The sequence below is a fragment of the Malaclemys terrapin genome, chromosome 11, assembly GCF_027887155.1.
Source record: "Malaclemys terrapin pileata isolate rMalTer1 chromosome 11, rMalTer1.hap1, whole genome shotgun sequence".
Classification (NCBI taxonomy): Eukaryota; Metazoa; Chordata; order Testudines; family Emydidae; genus Malaclemys; species Malaclemys terrapin.
In genome coordinates, this window is record NC_071515.1 from 70,214,093 (window position 1) to 70,232,265 (window position 18,173).

At 47.3% G+C, this 18,173-nt stretch overlaps 1 protein-coding gene across 3 annotated transcripts in view; it reads left to right on the forward strand.

The window, feature by feature from the left end:
• HSPBAP1 (HSPB1 associated protein 1) overlaps positions 1 to 18,173 on the forward strand; it is a 63,703-nt gene that overhangs the window by 26,599 nt on the left and 18,931 nt on the right. For all 3 annotated transcript variants that reach the window (XM_054044656.1, XM_054044658.1, XM_054044657.1), the window contains exons 3-4: positions 11,729 to 11,913; positions 15,624 to 15,760. In XM_054044656.1, coding sequence (XP_053900631.1) covers positions 11,729 to 11,913; positions 15,624 to 15,760 — 322 coding nt within the window. The remainder of the gene's footprint in view (positions 1 to 11,728; positions 11,914 to 15,623; positions 15,761 to 18,173) is intronic.

Here is an 18,173-nt window from a genome sequence, read left to right on the forward strand (position 1 = left end):
GGTCCCCACGCCGCTCGCAGTCCCGGCGCCGGATATCACCTCGGCACCGGTCGTACTCGCGGCCAAGATCATCGCGGCACCGCTCTACATCTCGGCACCGTTATGATCGTCGGCACCGATCAACGTCGAGACGTAGTTCTCGGCACCGGTACGATCGACGTTCGACGTCGAGAGGCCGCTCCCGGCACCGGGCCTACTCCAGGTCATCGTCTCGATCCAGGTCCGACTCCTGGCACCGGCGAGGTCATCGGCACCGATCGCGATCTCGGCACCGATCGCCGGCACCGCGTAGAGATAGAACATCTCTAGACCGGCACCGTACGGCACCGTATCCCACGGGATTTGTCTCGGCGCAGTCGGCACCGCCATGGCCATCGAGATCGGTGTCTCGCTCCTCTGAGGACTTGTCAAGATCGGCATACCCCCCTCAGGGGCAAACCGGGGAGCAAGATTTAGGCCATTGGCAAGAGGGAGCAGAGGACCCTGACCATGGCCCATCTCACTGGTCGTTCTGGACTCCGTGGGCATACCACCAGGCGCAAGGGGCTCCAACAACCTCTCGCTCGGGTCACTCTGATACAAGGGCCCCAGAGTCCACCATCTCTCACCCTCCTCCAGGGGGCATGGAGGCCTCTGTATCTGCACCACCTGACGTCCCGGACCCAAGGGCAGGTGATGCTCCGTCCCAGGAACAGGGAGACCAGGTTCCTCCCCTGGATCCCTTACCACCGGAGGCATCTTCCTCTTCCTCTCCGGATGAGGCAGTGGCGGGCACGTCGTGCACAGGTCCACCCCCAATAGATCTTCGAGCTCATCAGGACCTGTTACGTAGGATGGCCCGTAACATGGACCTACAGACGGAGGAGATAGTGGAGGTGCAGGACCCCATTGTAAATATCCTCGCGGCGGATGTCCCATCAAGAGTGGCGTTGCCCCTGATCCGCACGATCCAGGCGAATGCAACTACGATATGGCAAACCCCTGCCTCTATCCCACCTACAGCGAGAGGGGTGGAAAGAAAGTACTTTGTCCCTTCCAAAGACTACGAGTACTTGTATACCCATCCCCAGCCGTGTTCACTGGTGGTGTCATCAGTGAATGCAAGGGAGCGCCACGGTCAACAAGCTGCAGCGCCCAAATCAAAGGAGGCTAAGCGACTCGATTTGTTTGGCCGTAAAGTTTATTCAGCTGGAGGGCTGCAACTTAGAGCGGCTAACCAGCAGGCGCTCCTGAGCCGCTACAACTTTAATTCCTGGAACTCTATGGGGAAGTTCAAGGAATTGGTTCCCCAAGAGTCCAGGGAAGAGTTTGGGGCCTTGGTTGAGGAGGGTAAGAAGGTGGCTCGGACCTCCTTACAGGCCTCCCTGGACATAGCGGACTCGGCCGCCAGAACCCTGGCCGCAGGTATCGCTATGCGAAGGACCTCCTGGCTCCAAGTTTCGGGTTTGCCCCCTGAATTACAGCAAACCCTACAGGATTTGCCCTTTGAAGGACAGGGGTTGTTCTCGGAGAAGATGGACTCTTGATTGCAGAGCCTCAAGGACTCCAGGACAATCATGCGCTCCCTGGGGATGCATGTTGCGGGTCCCCAGCGCAGACCATTTAGGCCCCAGCCTCAACGTTTTTACCCCCCTCCACCTCGTCAGAGACAGGACCCTGCCAGAAGGCGAGGGCGAGGTGGTAGGAGAAGATGGGCTGGCCCTCAACCCGGTCAGAACCAGGGGCCACCAAGACCACCTTCAGGTCCTAGACAGAACTTTTGAAGGTGCGGTCGAGGACGGCGCCCCAGTCATCCCCCAGGATCCAGACCCCTCCTTTCGGGATCGCCTCTCCCACTTCCACCGTGCTTGGTCCCTTATAACTTCGGACCGTTGGGTCCTCCGCACGGTGGAGAGGGGATACGCTATCCAGTTTTCTTCTATCCCCCCCTCCCACCCCCCTTCCCCGTCCCTCTTCAGGGACCCTTCTCACGAGCAACTTCTTATACAGGAGGTTTCTACGCTCCTTGCCATGGGGGCCATAGAGGAGGTTCCGATAGAGTTAAGGGGCAGGGGATTTTATTCCCGTTACTTCCTGATCCCCAAATCCAAAGGAGGTCTGCGGCCCATCTTGGACTTGCGCGGACTCAACAAATTCGTAGTAAAGTTGAAGTTCCGCATGGTCTCTTTGGGGGCCATTATCCCTTCCCTCGATCCTGGAGACTGGTTCGCCGCCCTCGACATGAAAGACGCATATTTTCACATCGCAATTTACCCACCTCACAGACGCTTCCTGCGATTCGTGGTAAACACGGTGCACTACCAATTTGCAGTCCTTCCCTTCGGCCTATCCTCGGCCCCAAGGGTGTTCACGAAATGTATGGCTGTCGTGGCAGCGTACCTTCGTCGACAAGGGATACAGGTGTTCCCGTACCTAGACGACTGGCTGGTACGCGGTCGCACCAAGGAGCAAGTTCAAGCTCACGTCCACATAATAGTGCACACATTCAACGAGTTGGGCATCCTCCTCAACAAGGACAAATCCACTCTAGAACCTACCCAGAGAATAGAATTCATCGGCGCAGTTCTAGACTCCAGACGTGCACAAGCCATCCTGCCAGACAACCGCTTTGGCACCATCAAGAACCTCATTCAAGGGCTCAAGGCCTTCCCAACTACCACGGTGAGGTCGTGCCTTACCCTGCTGGGCCACATGGCTTCCTGCACGTACGTAACCAGGTATGCCAGACTTCGGCTTCGCCCACTTCAAACCTGGGTATCATCAATATACCGTCCACATCGGGACAGCCTGAACATGGTGGTCACGGTCCCGAACTCGGTCCTGACCTCCCTCACCTGGTGGCTAGATCACAATGTGGTCTGCGAGGGGATCCCTTTTCACACCCCACAACCCTCTCTGCACCTGGTCACAGACGCTTCATCTCTGGGTTGGGGCGCCCATCTCAACGAACACCATACCCAGGGCCTGTAGACTGCACCCCAGTTAGCCCTGCACATCAATGTTCGGGAACTGATGGCGGTGCGCCTGGCGTGCCAGGCATTTCTCAATCTCCTACGTGGCCGTTGTGTGTTAGTTCTCATCGACAACACCACGGCCATGTTTTACATCAACAAGCAAGGAGGAGCACGTTGGTCAATTCTATGCCAAGAGGCCATTCGCCTGTGGGACTTCTGCATCGCCCACTCAATTCATCTCACGGCATCGTTCCTCCCTGGAGTCCAGAACACTCTAGCGGACCGACTCAGCAGGTCCTTCCAGACGCACGAGTGGTCTATCCGTCCGGACATCATACATTCCATCTTCCAGAAGTGGGGGTTTCCCCAGATAGACCTGTTTGCATCTCGAGACAACAGGAAGTGCCACGTGTTCTGCTCCCTACAAGGTCGAGCTCCGGGCTCCCTCTCGGATGCGTTTCTCCTTCCCTGGAAAGACCACCTGTTTTATGCCTTCCCTCCGTTTCCTCTGGTCCACAAGGTACTTCTCAAATTGCGCAGAGACCAGGCACAGGTAATTCTGATCGCTCCAGCGTGGCCGAGACAACATTGGTACACCACACTGTTGGAACTCTCGGTTCAGACTCCGATCCCGCTTCCGTTATGTCCGGATCTCATCTCTCAGGACCACGGCCGGTTGCGTCACCCCGACCTGCAATCACTCCACCTCACGGCGTGGCTGCTCCATGGTTCACCCAGGCAGAGCAGCAATGCTCGCTCTCTGTCCAACAGATTCTGCTGAGCAGTAGGAAGCCCTCAACACGCACCACGTACCTGGCCAAGTGGAAGCGGTTCTCCTGTTGGTGCGAACAACGAGCCACGTCCCCGTTGCAGGCACCCATTCCTCTCATTTTGGAATATCTCCTCTCCCTAAAACAGCAGGGGTTGGCGATATCTTCAATTAGAGTTCACCTGGCCGCTATATCAGCCTTTCACCCAGGGGAACTCGCGTCCTCGGTATTCTCTAACCCGATGGTCGTTAGATTCCTCAAGGGCTTAGACCGGATGTACCCACAACAACGTCAGCCTGTCCCGACGTGGGACCTCAACCTGGTTCTCTCCAAGCTCACAGGTCCTCCATTCGAGCCACTGGCCACCTGTTCACTTCTGTACCTATCCTGGAAGACAGCCTTCCTCGTAGCCATCACCTCAGCAAGGCGTGTTTCTGAACTCAGGGCGCTTACATCTGAGCCCCCTTACACAGTTTTTCACAAGGATAAAGTGCAGCTTCGTCCACATCCTGCCTTTCTCCCTAAGGTGGTTTCTCCTTTTCATATCAACCAGGATATATTTCTCCCGGTCTTTCATCCTAAACCACATGCCACTCGCCAGGATCAACGTTTGCATTCCCTGGACGTACGCAGGGCCCTGGCCTTCTATATTGACCGCACAAAGCACTTTAGAAAGACGACGCAACTCTTCGTTGCAGTGGCCGACCGAATGAAAGGCTCACCGGTCTCCTCACAACGCCTATCCTCCTGGATTACGTCTTGCATCCGGACTTGCTATGACCTGGCAGGTGTCTCAGCACCGCACCTCACCGCTCACTCCACGAGGGCCCAAGCTTCCTCGACTGCTTTCCTGGCACATGTTCCGATCCAGGACATTTGTAGAGCGGCGGTTTGGTCATCAGTCCACACATTTACAGCTCACTATGCACTAGTGCAGCAGTCCAGAGACGATGCTGCTTTCGGATCAGCGGTTTTGCACACAGCAATGTCTCACTCCGACCCCACCACCTAAGTTGGGCTTGGGAGTCACCTAATGGAATGGATATGAGCAAGCACTCGAAGAAGAAAAGACGGTTACTCACCGTTGTAACTGTTGTTCTTCGAGATGTGTTGCTCATATCCATTCCAAACCCGCCCCCCGTCCCCACTGTCGGAGTAGCCGGCAAGAAGGAACTGAGGGGGTGCCGGGTCGGCTGGGGTATATATTCAGCGCCATGAAGGCGCCACTCTAGGGGGCTCCACAGCCGACCCGCCAGTGTTGCTAGGGTAGAAAATCTTCCGACGATCGTGCACGCGGCGCGCGCACACCTAATGGAATGGATATGAGCAACACATCTCGAAGAACAACAGTTACAACGGTGAGTAACCTTCTTTTTAAAGGGGGATTTTGTTGCAAGCCAACAGTATTATCACTGCACTGACTGTCTGTTGGTTTCTGGCAGGAGTTTAAGATGGTGATTTTGATCTATAAAGCTCTAAGTGGCCTGGGACCTGCCTACCTGAGAGACCACCTATATTATCTTCTAACACAGTCAAAGCTATAGCTTGTGGCGGCCCTCAAACTGAAACTCAATCAGTATAAAGGAGAGGGAGCTGCTGCAAGCACTTAGCTCTGCACTTGCTTTTCCTGTTGGTCTGAAATAGCCAGTTGCCAACTGATCTTTAGTGCACATTCCACAGACCAGATGTGGAGAACAAGTGAGATATCTGTATTGTGTGTATGAATATGATTGGTGCCTCAGCTTACTTGCTGATATTATTCTGTCCGACTACACAAAGTTATATCAAAGGAGGCTGTTAGGAAAGAACAAGCAGGGAATAAAACAATGACAAAGATTCATCCAGAGAGAATACCAAGAGTGGTCGAGGGATTATTGATCAGGAAATGCCTACCTGCCTGGCTCCAGCCAGATTAATAGCATTATTTTCTCAAGGCCAGAGTTTAGGATCAAAGGGACATTAAACCGTTAAAGCCCGCTGCCTAGAGCAGTGGCGCTCAAAGCCGGTCCGCCGCTTGTTCAGGGAAAGCCCCTGGTAGGCCGGGCCAGTTTGTTTACCCGCCGCGTCCGCAGGTTTGGCCAATTGCGGCTCCCACTGGCCGCAGTTCGCCACTCCAGGCCAATGGGGGCTGCGGAAGGGTGGCCAGCACATCCTTCGGCCCGCGCCGCTTCCCGCAGCTAACAAGCCGCCCCGGCCCACCAGGGGCTTTCCCTGAACAAGCGGCAGACCCGCTTTGAGAACCACCGGCCTATAGGAAGGTGGGGGGAGTAAGTAGCAGCTGCTGAAGGTTGGTGTCTGACAGGATATGCCTGCGCTGCAATCAGGAGATGTGGTTGCAGGATGTATAGACATACCAAACTAGCTTTAATCTAGCTAGATCAACGCTAGTTTGGGTATTACTACATCTGCTGCAACCACACCTCCTGATTGCAGTGGAGAGATGCTGAGAGAATGTAGCTTCGCAGTCTCTCTCTCCCACACCCTAGAGATGGAGATAGCTGGACTCAGGGGAGCTTAGCAAAACTTGCAAGGAAAGGATAAAGTTTAGGTGAGACAAAATGCGTATAGACTTCCATTGTTTTAACCCTTTTCTCTGCTTGCTACGATACCTTGGGATGAATAAACAATATGAGAAGCTGGTTTTGGGTCCCGTTAATCAACTGTAGGCCATAGACTCCCAGAGAAAAGTTTTCTTGCAGACACCAAATTAGAGCCGGGCCTGTTGTATTACGCAGTTGGGAAATGGCGGAGCTGCAACCCAGAGATTCAGTCCAAGAGTAGTTGAATTGTGGGATTCCATCCTCAAGAGAGGTGAAAGCCAAGCCTGTCACCTGAGGGGTGCACTCAAGGGGGCCTATGAAGGGAAGTGAAATGCAGCTTGCCCTGTAATCATGACACCATCTGCTAAGGCTTTGGGGGAAGGCTGAGGGCTTGGGTGATAATGGGATGCTGGATGTGGTGGTCTGTTCTTTGGATGTTTACATTCCTGGATATTTTATTGAATTTTGGTATGTGAGTGTGAGTGCGCTTTGTTATACTGCTAAGTAGTTATTCTCTGCATGGATTGTTATTTTAAATAATTAAGATCCCTAGAGATGTGGATGGATGTTTGGTAGGGTGGTAAATCAAAATACATAAAAAGGTGGAGCCATGCATCTTTATTGGAGCCTTCGGGTATTGCATTTCCCCTACTTCTACTAAGAGGCCCTGCATTGCAGACACCATCCTTCTGAATGAAACAGCAGTTGGTATCATACAATCATAGAAATGTGGGGCAGGAAGAGACCACAAGAGGTCATCTAGTCCATCCCTTTGCACTGAGTCAGGATTAAATGTACCTAGACCATCCCTGATAGGTATTTGTCTAACCTGTTCTTAAAACCCTACTGCGACAGGGTTTCTACAACCTCTTTAGGTAATCCTATTTCAGTGCTTAACTATCCTTATAATTAGGAAGTTTTTCCTGATATTTAACCTAAATCTCCCTTGCTGCAAATTACAACAATTACTTCTTGTACACCTCTACCTCGATAGAACGCTACCCAATATAACACAAATTCGGATACCGCGCGGTAAAGCAGTGCTCCGGGGGGAGGAGGAGGGGCCTGCGCACTCCGGTGGATCAAAGCACGTGCAATATAACACGGTTTCACCTATAACGTGGTAAGATTTTTTTGGCTCCCAAGGACAGCATTATATCAAGGTAGAGGTGTACTACCCTCAGTGGACATGAAGAACTATTGATCACCAACCTCCGTATCACAACCTTTTACATATTTGAAGACTTGTGTCCCTTCTCAGCCTTCTGTCAATGCCAGTGCTTAAGCAGGTAGGTGAGCTGATGTTCTGCACAAAGTACTCCATCTTACTCGCAAGTTTGAGTTCACAACACTAGTGCAGGGAATGAGAGATCAGGGACAGGCATCAAACTCCAATATTGTCCAATGCACAGCACTGCTAGCCCAGTTTAGAATTGTTTGGTTTACTCTAAGAATGATCTCATTTTTAAAATTCTTCAATCTTCAGTCACTAAATAGTCAGAAGCCTGTTCATGTTCTTGCTTTCCAATTCTGATCACTGACACTTGCATACAGGCTGCAGTAGACATCTCCATTTTTCTAGATTTCTAAATACTTGTTTTTTTGTTGTTTATTATTCATTATCCACAGTGTGATTGATGCTGAACCAAATCTAAATTAAACCAAGATCCCTGCCCTGAGGAAGTTACAGCCTAGAAACAACAGTCTTCAATGGTCTGCAGGATTTACTGTTCATAGTTGGAATTTTCCAAATAAAGCTTTTTGTGTAATACATGGGAAGTTAGAAATACCCTATTTCTTCACTTTAAAATAGTTGCTTCTATCTTATCTCATAAAACAGGCAGTATCATGAGCACTCTTTGGTCTCATCAAAATAATTCAGATACTGAACTGCCTTCAATAGTTCTGATACCTTTTATATAATTTTTATATCAGCCCATCCTTTAGCGAAATGATGTGCACTGCATTAATGACTGGATATTTGAAGGCAGCATTGGACTGCAACACATAGGATGAATCAGATATAAGATTTTAAGATGGGGGGGAGGTTCTTGTGTCTTCAATGCAATTCTTATGCAAGGAAAAGTGATTTCTGGAGGAAGCCCTTATATAGCACCAAGCCAAGTTATATATTGCTAAATACTAAGCTTATCTGACATTCTTAGCCAATAAACTTGAAAATAAGCTGGACGGAGAGCTGCTACCAACACTACTACAGTAGAAAATGACAGGGTGACAGTGCAAGTTTGTAAGGGCTTGTCTTCACTACTGCTGGAGCACGTCTGGTGAAGACATGCTGTGCCAACGGGACAGCGCTCTCCCGTCAGCTCTATTACTCCACCTCAATGAGAATTGGAAGCTAGGTCGGTGGGAGAGCATCTCCTACTGACATAGCGGAGCATAGACGCTGTTTTAAGTCGATCTAACTTACGTTGCTCAGAGGGGTGCCTTTTCACACCCCAGAGCGATACACATTACATCAATTTAAGTAACTTGCATCTGATGAAGTGGGCATTCACCCACGAAAGCTTATGCTGCAATACTTCTGTTAGTCTTAAAGGTGCCACAGGACCCTCTGTTGCTTTTTACAGATTCAGACTAACCCGGCTCCCCCTCTGATACTTGTCATCAATTTAAGTAGTAGTATAGACAAGCCCTAAGAGAGCTGATCACCTGCCCAAAGGAAATCAGAACAAATGTATGAGACTGTATGGGAATTGCCATGATAGCAAAATCAGAGTAATGAGGAATTCCCCCATAGCTCTTACTATTGTGCAAGAATAAAAGGATTCCCTTATTAAGCAGCTATGTGAAAGTTGTTCAAGGTTAAATTACTGCTGTTTCATTGCCATTCAGGCAGCCTGTAGTCATTTTTTCCATCCGTAATGGTTATAGTACAGTATGGAATTTTTCATTTTACATTCTGGATGAGTATATCTGAAGCTGGCAGGACTAGCTGTGATGGGAAATGAAGGTCTCTGATAAGCCAAAGGTGATGTGCACTATGGTGCAGCAACAACAATGTAGGCCTTCCCGTGCTACTTGACCTTGACCTAAAATAGTGTACCACAGTCTTCCTGGGACAAGAGGGCAATGATAGTAAAACCAGTGTTCATGCTGATTCAGTACCCTCCGTCTTCTGTGCAGTGGAGACTTACAATACTCTGTTCTGTAATGGTGCCAACCTTTATGGTATGGTTAACAGAACTGATGATGCTGGTGACTTAACAGATCACACAGTTGTTACAACCCCCAGGTTCTATTTTTCCCCCCATCTTACTTGCTAAGGGTTTTCAGACATGTTCAGCATCGGCCTAACTCTGCTCCTATTGAAGTCAATGATAAAAATCCCCCATTGAGTTCAATGGGAGCAGAGTTAGCCAACTTTGAGTGCTTTGCAGAATCTCACCCAAAGGGACAAATTCACCCATTAGCACAGAGCCCACTCAAAGGCTTTTGTGCCGTGGGACTGCACAGGGCACATGTTTGTAGGCGGAGTAGCTGTGCAAGGGGACCTGTGCAGTGGGGAGGTGACCTCCATGTCTGCTCTGAATACACTTGTGTGAGGGAAAGAGTTCAGGATTGGGCCTCTGACTCCGCTGTTACATGAATCCATTGGCTAGGAATCCCAGTGTACAAGGCATGGCGGTACTGTGGACATTATTTCAAACTAAAGGCTGGAATAGCAGCCAGAGCACGGCTACACTGCAGCCTACCCCAGATTTGGGATTGGATAACATCCTCTTCAGCCACTCCACACACAACAGCTTTTTATTAATACGTTCCAAGGCCAGAAGGGACCATTGTGGGCATCTAGTCTGACCTTCTGTATAACACAGGTCATAGAACTTCCCCAAAACAATTCCAACAGCAGATCTTTTGGGAACACATCCAATCATGATTTTAAAATTGTAAGTGATGGGGAATCCACTACAACCCTTGATAAGTTTTTCCAGTGGTTAATTGCTCTCACTGTTAAAAAATGAAACCTTATTTCCTGTTTAAATTTGTCTAGCTTCAACTTCCAGCCATTGACTCATGTTATCCCTTTCTCTGTTAGATTGAAGAGCCCATTATTAAAGATTTGTTACCCATGTAGCTTATAGAATGTAATCAAGCCACCCCCTTAACCTTCTCTTTCTTAAGTGACATAAATCGTGGTCCTTGAGTCTATCATTATAAGGCATATATTTAATCATTCTCATGGCTCTCCTCTGAACCCTCTCCAATTTATCAACATCCTTCTTGAACTGTGGACCCCACAACTGGACATAGTATTCCAGCAGCGGTCCTGCCAGAGCCAAATACAGCGGTATAACAACTTCCCTAACTCCAACTCAAGATTCCCCTGTTTATGCTTTAACCCTTTTGGCCACAGCGTCATGCTAAGAGCTCAAGTTCAGTTGATGATCCCCTACGCAAATCTTTACTGACTTGGCCATATGGATTGTCTGTAATAATTAGACTTGATCCACCTGTTTATTTTGGTTGCTTCTGTTGTGGTATGTTTCCTCTTGCCACTGTTCTCTGCCACAGAGATCAACATAATAGGATTTTGTGCAGAGAGATGGGTGTATTTGTGCGATATTTTGAATCAAAATTCAAGCCTTTTTCCAGAAGCCCTGCACATATGGGCTAATGATCCCTTTTCTCTTAGCACAATGAGGACTCCAGGGCATTTATAGCATAGATCTTTGTGGCTGTACTTTATATCCTGAACAAAGTTTTTAAAATGTTTCCCAAACAGAGTTAGATACAGAGCGTTTTTCACTGAATTTCCAAACAGCCATTCTGTCAGCTTCAGTGAATTCAGCCTTGCGAGCTGATTCCCATTTGTGGAAGTACTTTAAATCCTTTTTTTGTGATATAATACCATAAAATTGTTATACATAAAAATTGCCTATCTTGTATATCTATTCCTGAGGAAAGAACGCTTGTTTCAATTGGGGTAATGGTCCTAGTGAATCTTTTATGGCTGGCAGGGGATGCTGCAAGATGCTTTATCCATAAGTGCTGAAAAATAGTGACAGCCTTTCAGATGGATTATTGGCCATGTGTAGGGATCCACTATTTGCTGCTTCTGTAAAATGGTGCTGATTTAGTTATTCCCTTAGATAAGAGGAGAAAAGTTAGAGTCCAGCTCCATAATCAAAGAAGCCTCAATAAAGGTGGTGGTGGGAGGAACGTGAGAGAGAACCTTTAAGGAGAGAGACTAATTAAAGGACAGACTGACTGTCAATTGTGTTAAATTAGTCATGAGCTTGGCGATGTGGTCTATTTTCAGTTGTGTGTTGGGGTGAGGCAACCGAGCTAATTTCACTTCGGATTTTATATTGCATTTAATCCGTGGGCCAAGCTGAGACAAAGTTATTGTTTCGTCTGCTAAACTGCTTCACCCTATCTCTATTTTTATAGTGCTGTGTTCAGTATGCATGTAATGTTGTCTTTTCTTATATTGCTCCAGCTCCTCAATTTGAAACCGAGTGTAGTTATGTGGAAGCTACACTTGAAGAGTTTTTGGCCTGGACTTCTGGACAGCCTACTTGTGTCTCTAGACCATTCAGTTGTTACGATTCCTCCAAATATTGGGCTTACGCTGACTATAAATATATTGCTAGGATATTTGAAGACAAGACCGAAATTTTCAAGGTAAACCGTTAACTTTACCTTCAACTCAGAACTATGCAGGTAAATGCCCTAAAGATGTTGGTTAATTATTGTAAGTGATTTATTATAGTTTTTTAAATCTGTCTAGCCTTTTCACTTCTCTATTCCTTTGACCAATTTTTCAGTTTTATTGGATACCTATTTATTTTGATTTCAGTCTAACAAAAATATCACACCAAAGAGCACCCATCTCAGGCTTGAGGAACTCTTGACATATAAAAACACATCACTATAGGAGTTACAAAACAAATTGTCTAAAGCAGCTGTAACTTCTTCCTCCCACCCAACCACACATAATTTTGGGTCTGCTCTAGACACCACTGAAGATAATGGGTGTCTGGCTTTCCACTGACTTTTGTGGGCTTTGGATTAGGCCCTTAAATTGCCATTTATGTGACCTCTACAGCTTAAAACCTTAAGATGTGAGTATGAGGTTTGATTATTCCACTAATATGATAAGCAGTTAGCAAGCGTGATAGTTTCCAAACCTAGGCCCTGATGCTGCAGTTGGATCAATGCAGGAAGACCCTTACACCTGTGTGCAGCTCCATTAACTTCAGTAGAGCTCCACTGGCCCAAAGATCCCATCTGCAGCATCAAGACCATAATGCAGTTTCACTGCCATTTTGTTGAGCTGTATACTGACTCAGGAGGCACACAGTTCCTCATTAAATAATCCTTGAAGACCAGTGCACAAGTGTTTGCAGGATTATGTCCTTACTATTCGTGAAAGTGTTAAAATACACTGGAGTAGCCCATTCTTGAAAGGATGAGCACGCATCCAAGCCAAAGTTTTGGGGCACGTTGCAAGTTTTCTCCAGGCCTTTTCTGCCTGCACGCTCTTGTACAGCATGTCAAACACATTCCCAGTGCTTAATAAATAATACAGTAGGAGTTGAACCACTCTAAATGTTGGGGTGTTTACCCCCTCAAATGTCAGCATGATTCATGAGGGGAATTCTCTCTGGCTAAACAAGATTGGAAGCTCTAGCACCATTTCAGGCTTGCCCAGACTCTACATGACTGCCTCGAATTTTGGCCCTATAGATTACTGCCCCAATGGATCCTTAGTTTATGGCACAAGATTGGGAGAATTACATAAAATAACCACATGCAGAACATCTACCTAAACTGCTATTTCAGTGGGTCAGTAAGAAATTTTCTTGAGAGAAGCAACTTCCATCCCACCCACACAAGTACATAACTAGGAGTTTAAGGATCTTATCTACTTATCATATGCTGACTGTACTGGCATGGGAGTGAAATCCTGCAGTCTGCTACAGACTGGCAGGATTTGCCAAGCACTACTGCACTATTGTGCCACCCAAAAGTATTATTTGTACAGCAGTAATTCTCCCTTGTTCTATGAATTTGATGTTAACACCTTTTTCATTTAGATTTTATTTAGATTTACCTAAGGTGACTTGAAGGAGAAAAGAAGGCTAACTACATTGTTATTTATAGTGATTAATAGGGCCATTTAGAAGTTGTTTGAAATTTAGATTGCACTGTTTATCATTTACAGTTGTGTGGGTTAAGGTAATGATTCCATTATTCTAATCTATGAGCAGTATCTAGCATCTTACTTTTTTTTTGTTCAGTTGATATTTTATTACAGCATTTGAGATATAAATCAGCAGCAAGATATATGCATGAAGTTTAAATAGAAATGAGTCCTTTTAAAGTGATATACGGATACAGATTAACTTCATTATAAGCAGAAAATGAAATAAATGTAATTCACAAGTAATGTGCCATCTGTTATGGTTGGAACACCTCTTTGAGTGCATTTCTTCTTTCTGTAGCTTTTTTATTGTAAAAAAGAAGCCCATTGTGCCAAGATATCAGTAATCCTACCAATTTCTTTTCAGCTCATTGGTTAAAAACGATTTTACTCACAATCGCTTCAAGTATTTACTATGGCTGCAGCATTTTCAAAGAGTTCTTTTAAATCTAATATTGATTGTGCACACGATCTTTCCATTTAAATTGTAACAAAATACAGAAACTATTTAGGTGTGAGATTAAAGGGTAGAGATGTTATTACGCCTAACTTTATCACTGAAATAGTTATATTGGATTTTAAATTTTATGTCTGTGGAAAGCTCTATGAGCAATTTTTCCTTTTTGATTTCTTGCTGATTTTTGACAAATGTTTATTAGACTTTTGTATTTTTTTAATTATATTTTTAAAATCGAGATGTCTCTAACAATACCTCATTTGTTTTGAAAGATTCCAGAATGTGGAGTCATGGCAGTAATAATTATTATCTAGCTATATTGCTTTTCATCTATAGATCTCAAAGTACTTGACAAAGGAGGTATCATTATCCCCATTTTACAGATGGGGAAACTGCAGCACAGACTTGTTTAAAGCCATCCAGCAGGTCAGGGGCAGAACTAGGAATAGAACTCAGATCACCTAAGTTAGGGTTACCATATTTCAACAATCAAAAAAGAGGATGGGAGGAGCCCTGCCCTAGTCCCGCCCCTGTCCTGCCCTAGCTCCGCCCCTGCCCCTTCCACTCCCTCCCACTTCCTGCTCCCTCAGAATCCCCAACCCTCCCCCCCACGCCTTGTCCCCTGACTGCCCCCTCCTGAGACCCCTGCCCCTAATTGCCCCCCAGGACTCCACCCCCTACCTAAGCCTCCCTGCTCCTTGTCCCCTGACTGCCCCCTCCTGAGACCTTCCCCACATCCTAACTGGCCCCCTAGGATTCTACCCCCTACCTGTCCCCTGACTGCCCCAACCCTTATCCACACCCCCACCCCCAGACAGACCCCTGGGACTCCCATGCCCCATCCAACCACTCCCCACCCCCTGACAGCCCCCCCCCCCAAAACTCCTGACCCATCTAAACCCCTCTGCTCCCTGTCCCCTGACTTCTCCGATCCCTCTCCCCACTCCTGCCCCCTGACAGCCCCCCCCAGAACTCCCAAACACCCCCCCCACTCCTTGTCCCCTGACTGCCCCTCCTGGGACCCCTGCTCCTAACTGCCCTCCAGAACCCCACCCCCTACCTAAGCCTCCCTGTGCCTTGTCCCCTAACTTCCCCCTCCTGAGACCCCCCCACCTATACTCTGCCCAAAACCTTACACCCCCAACCCCCAGACAGCCCCCCCCGAACTCCTGACCCATCCAACCCTCCCCCTGCTCCCTGTCTCTTGACTACCCCCCCCCAGAACCTCCCTGCCGCTTCTCTGACCCCCGGCCCCCTTACTGCGCTGCAGAGCAGCGCGCTCGGCAGCGAGGGAGGGGAGCAGGGTCGGAGCTCCAGACTGCCGGAGGCTGAGGCGAGGGCCAAGGCGAGGGCCGGTGATCTGTGAATGCAGGTGGGGGGAAGGAGGGAGAGGAGGGGAGTGGTGTCAAGTTGCAGGAGAGAGGAGGGGGGAAGTGGAGGAAGGGCTTTGGCTGCCGGAGCCCCGTGCGAGTGGCACCATCCAGCTGGCTGCCCTGTAAGCTCCACACGCTCTGCATGGGGGGGAAGTCCGGACATTGACAAATTCCCCCCCGACGCTATTTTTTAACTAAAAAATATATGGAGGAGAATAGGGGGAACAGAAAAAAAGATGAAAAGGAAAGAGTGATCAGAGGAGTAATGAGAGAAGAGAAACATAAGAGGACAGGGTCACAGAAGTCGAAGGATGATAAGAGGTCATCGCTCACATCAATAATTTTGTCTCTGCAACAGGATATAATGTGGTCTGATTTTGGTTTCCCTGGAAGAAATGGAAAGGAGAGCACGTTGTGGATTGGCTCAGCAGGAGCAAATACTCCTTGTCATTTGGATTCCTATGGCTGCAATTTAGTACTACAGATACAAGGAAGGTAACCAGAGATATTTATGTTTGTGCAGAATTTACAGAGGCAACTTTTACTATAAACCAGCCTTCGGGTATTCTAATTGTTAACTCGTCAAACATTTTAATTTTCTGAAGCCTTCAGTGACCCAGCACAGCTGAGCGTTTTTCTTTGGAAAGTGATGAAAGGTTTGAGGGTTTGGTGCATAATTTACATTTTGTTATGTTTGAGGAAGGAGAGTCTTTGTTTACCTATTTTTTTTTTAAATGTCATTGTAAATTATACAGTAAACTGGTTGTACTGGGCCTATTTTATACATCTAAAATAAATAAATATTTTAAATCCTCAGTAGTTATGAGTTGAGCAGGATGGGGTTAGGAGGCTAGGAAAGTTTGTTTGGCTTTTTTGTGTTTTGCAATCAAAAATATGGAAATAAACTAATCTAGGCCAATGGTTCTCAACCAGGGATGCAGAGGTCTTCCAGGGAGTACCTCAACTCATCTAGATATGTGCTTAGTTTTATAACAGGCTACATAAAAAGCACTAGCAAAGTCAGTACAAACGAACATTTCATACAAACAATGACTTGTTTATACTGCTCTATATACTGTACCGTGAAATATAAATACAATACGGTAACTCCTCACTTAACATTGTAGTTATGTTCCTGAAAAATGCAGCTTTAAGTGAAACAATGTTAAACGAATCCAGCTTTCCCATAAGATTTAATGTAAATGCGGGGGGTTAGGTTCCAAGGAAATTTTTGGGGGGCAGACAAAAGGCATTATATACTGTACAGTACTGTGATTGGAAAGTGCCGCTGGCTTACCCCACACAGGCACAGCCTGCCCCAGGCAAGGACGCTAGGAAGCACCTTTGCAGCAGCAGCTTCCCCAGAGAAGAACAGGCTCGGACTTTGCCGGGAATGCTCCAGGCCCGCTTCTTCCTGTCCCCACTCCACTCCAGGCCCACCTCTGCCCACCCCCACTCCACCTCCTCTCAGGAGCACACCACATCCCTCCCCCCCCCCCCCCCAAGTCCTAAGCTGCCAAATAGCTGCTTGGCGGCGCTTAGGACTTTCTGGGGGGGACGGGAGAAGCGGAGACGCAGCACTTCCCTGCTCCTGCCCCTCCCTCCCAGAAAGTCCTAAGCGCGAAGTGCTGGGAGGGAGAGGGAGGAGTGGAGAAGCCCCATGTCTCCATTCTTCCCCCTCCCTCCCAGAAAATCCTAAGTGCCGCTAAACAGCTGATTGGTGGTGGGGGAAGCCCTGGGAGGGAGGGGGAGGAGGCGGAGAAGTGGAACTTGTGCAATGCTCCCTTGTAAATTCACTGCTCTTCCACAGAATCTTACAAGCAGGCAGCCAAAGGACGTTATAAGGGAGCATTGCACAACTTTAAATGAGCATGTTCGCTAATTGGGCAGGGACGTAACATTGAAACAATGTTAAATGAGGAGTTACTGTATTTATATTCCAGTTGATTTATTTTATAATTGTATGGTAAAAATGAGAAAGTAAGCAAGTTTTCAGTAACAGTGTGCTGTGACACTTTTGTATTTTTATGTCTGATTTTGTAAGGAAGTAGTTTTTAAGTGAGATGAAACTTGGGGTATGCAAGACAAATCACTCTTAAAAGGGTACAGTAGTCTGGAAAGGTTGAGAGCCACTGCTCTAGGCTAAAGCCTGTAATCACCTGTTAGAATTAATTTAAAAGGGAAACATGAGGACAGAAGCAGCCAGCTCTGAGGAAAGTTAAAATGGACACTTCAAGGCTTGAAATTCAAATTTGGGGCCTGTCTTTTTGATGTTCATTCTTCCTATTTGCCAATTCCAAGCAATTCTTCTTTCCCTTTCCCTTAAGTATTTGCTTTAGTTTCCTTAAAAAAAATTCTATTAAACCCAACCCCAGTTAGCAACTGTCCAATAACAAAGCAGTTTGTAAATACTTGTGTCAAGCATTCCAGTGTACTGTGGGGGTGGAGCAGAATAGCTTGCCAGTGGGGTTTTAATGTGATTAATTAAATCACTGTGTTTTGGGAAGGATAGTCTTGTGACTAAGGCATAAGACTGGGAGTCAGGAGTTCTGGCCCTGCATTGCTGCAAGGCTTTTATCTCAGTGGTCCTGCATCTTTCAAACAGGGTTAGTTATACTTAGCTCACAGAAGTGTTTTCACAGATGTTTGTAAAGAGATTTGAGATCCTGATGTGGGAGGCTCGATAGGCCCAATTCAACAAATACGATTGACCACAGGGCTTATTACCATAAGCAGTCCCACTGACTTCAGAGGTACTATGTGCTGTCCTAACCACGTAGTACATGTTTGGGGGATCATCTGCATCACAGAATTGCCGCCCAGCTGTCCTTATAGTTTATACACTTTGGAGTTCCAGTCTCCAGCGTGGAACGGTGGACAGAATTCTAGGTCTGCTCTGCAAATTTGT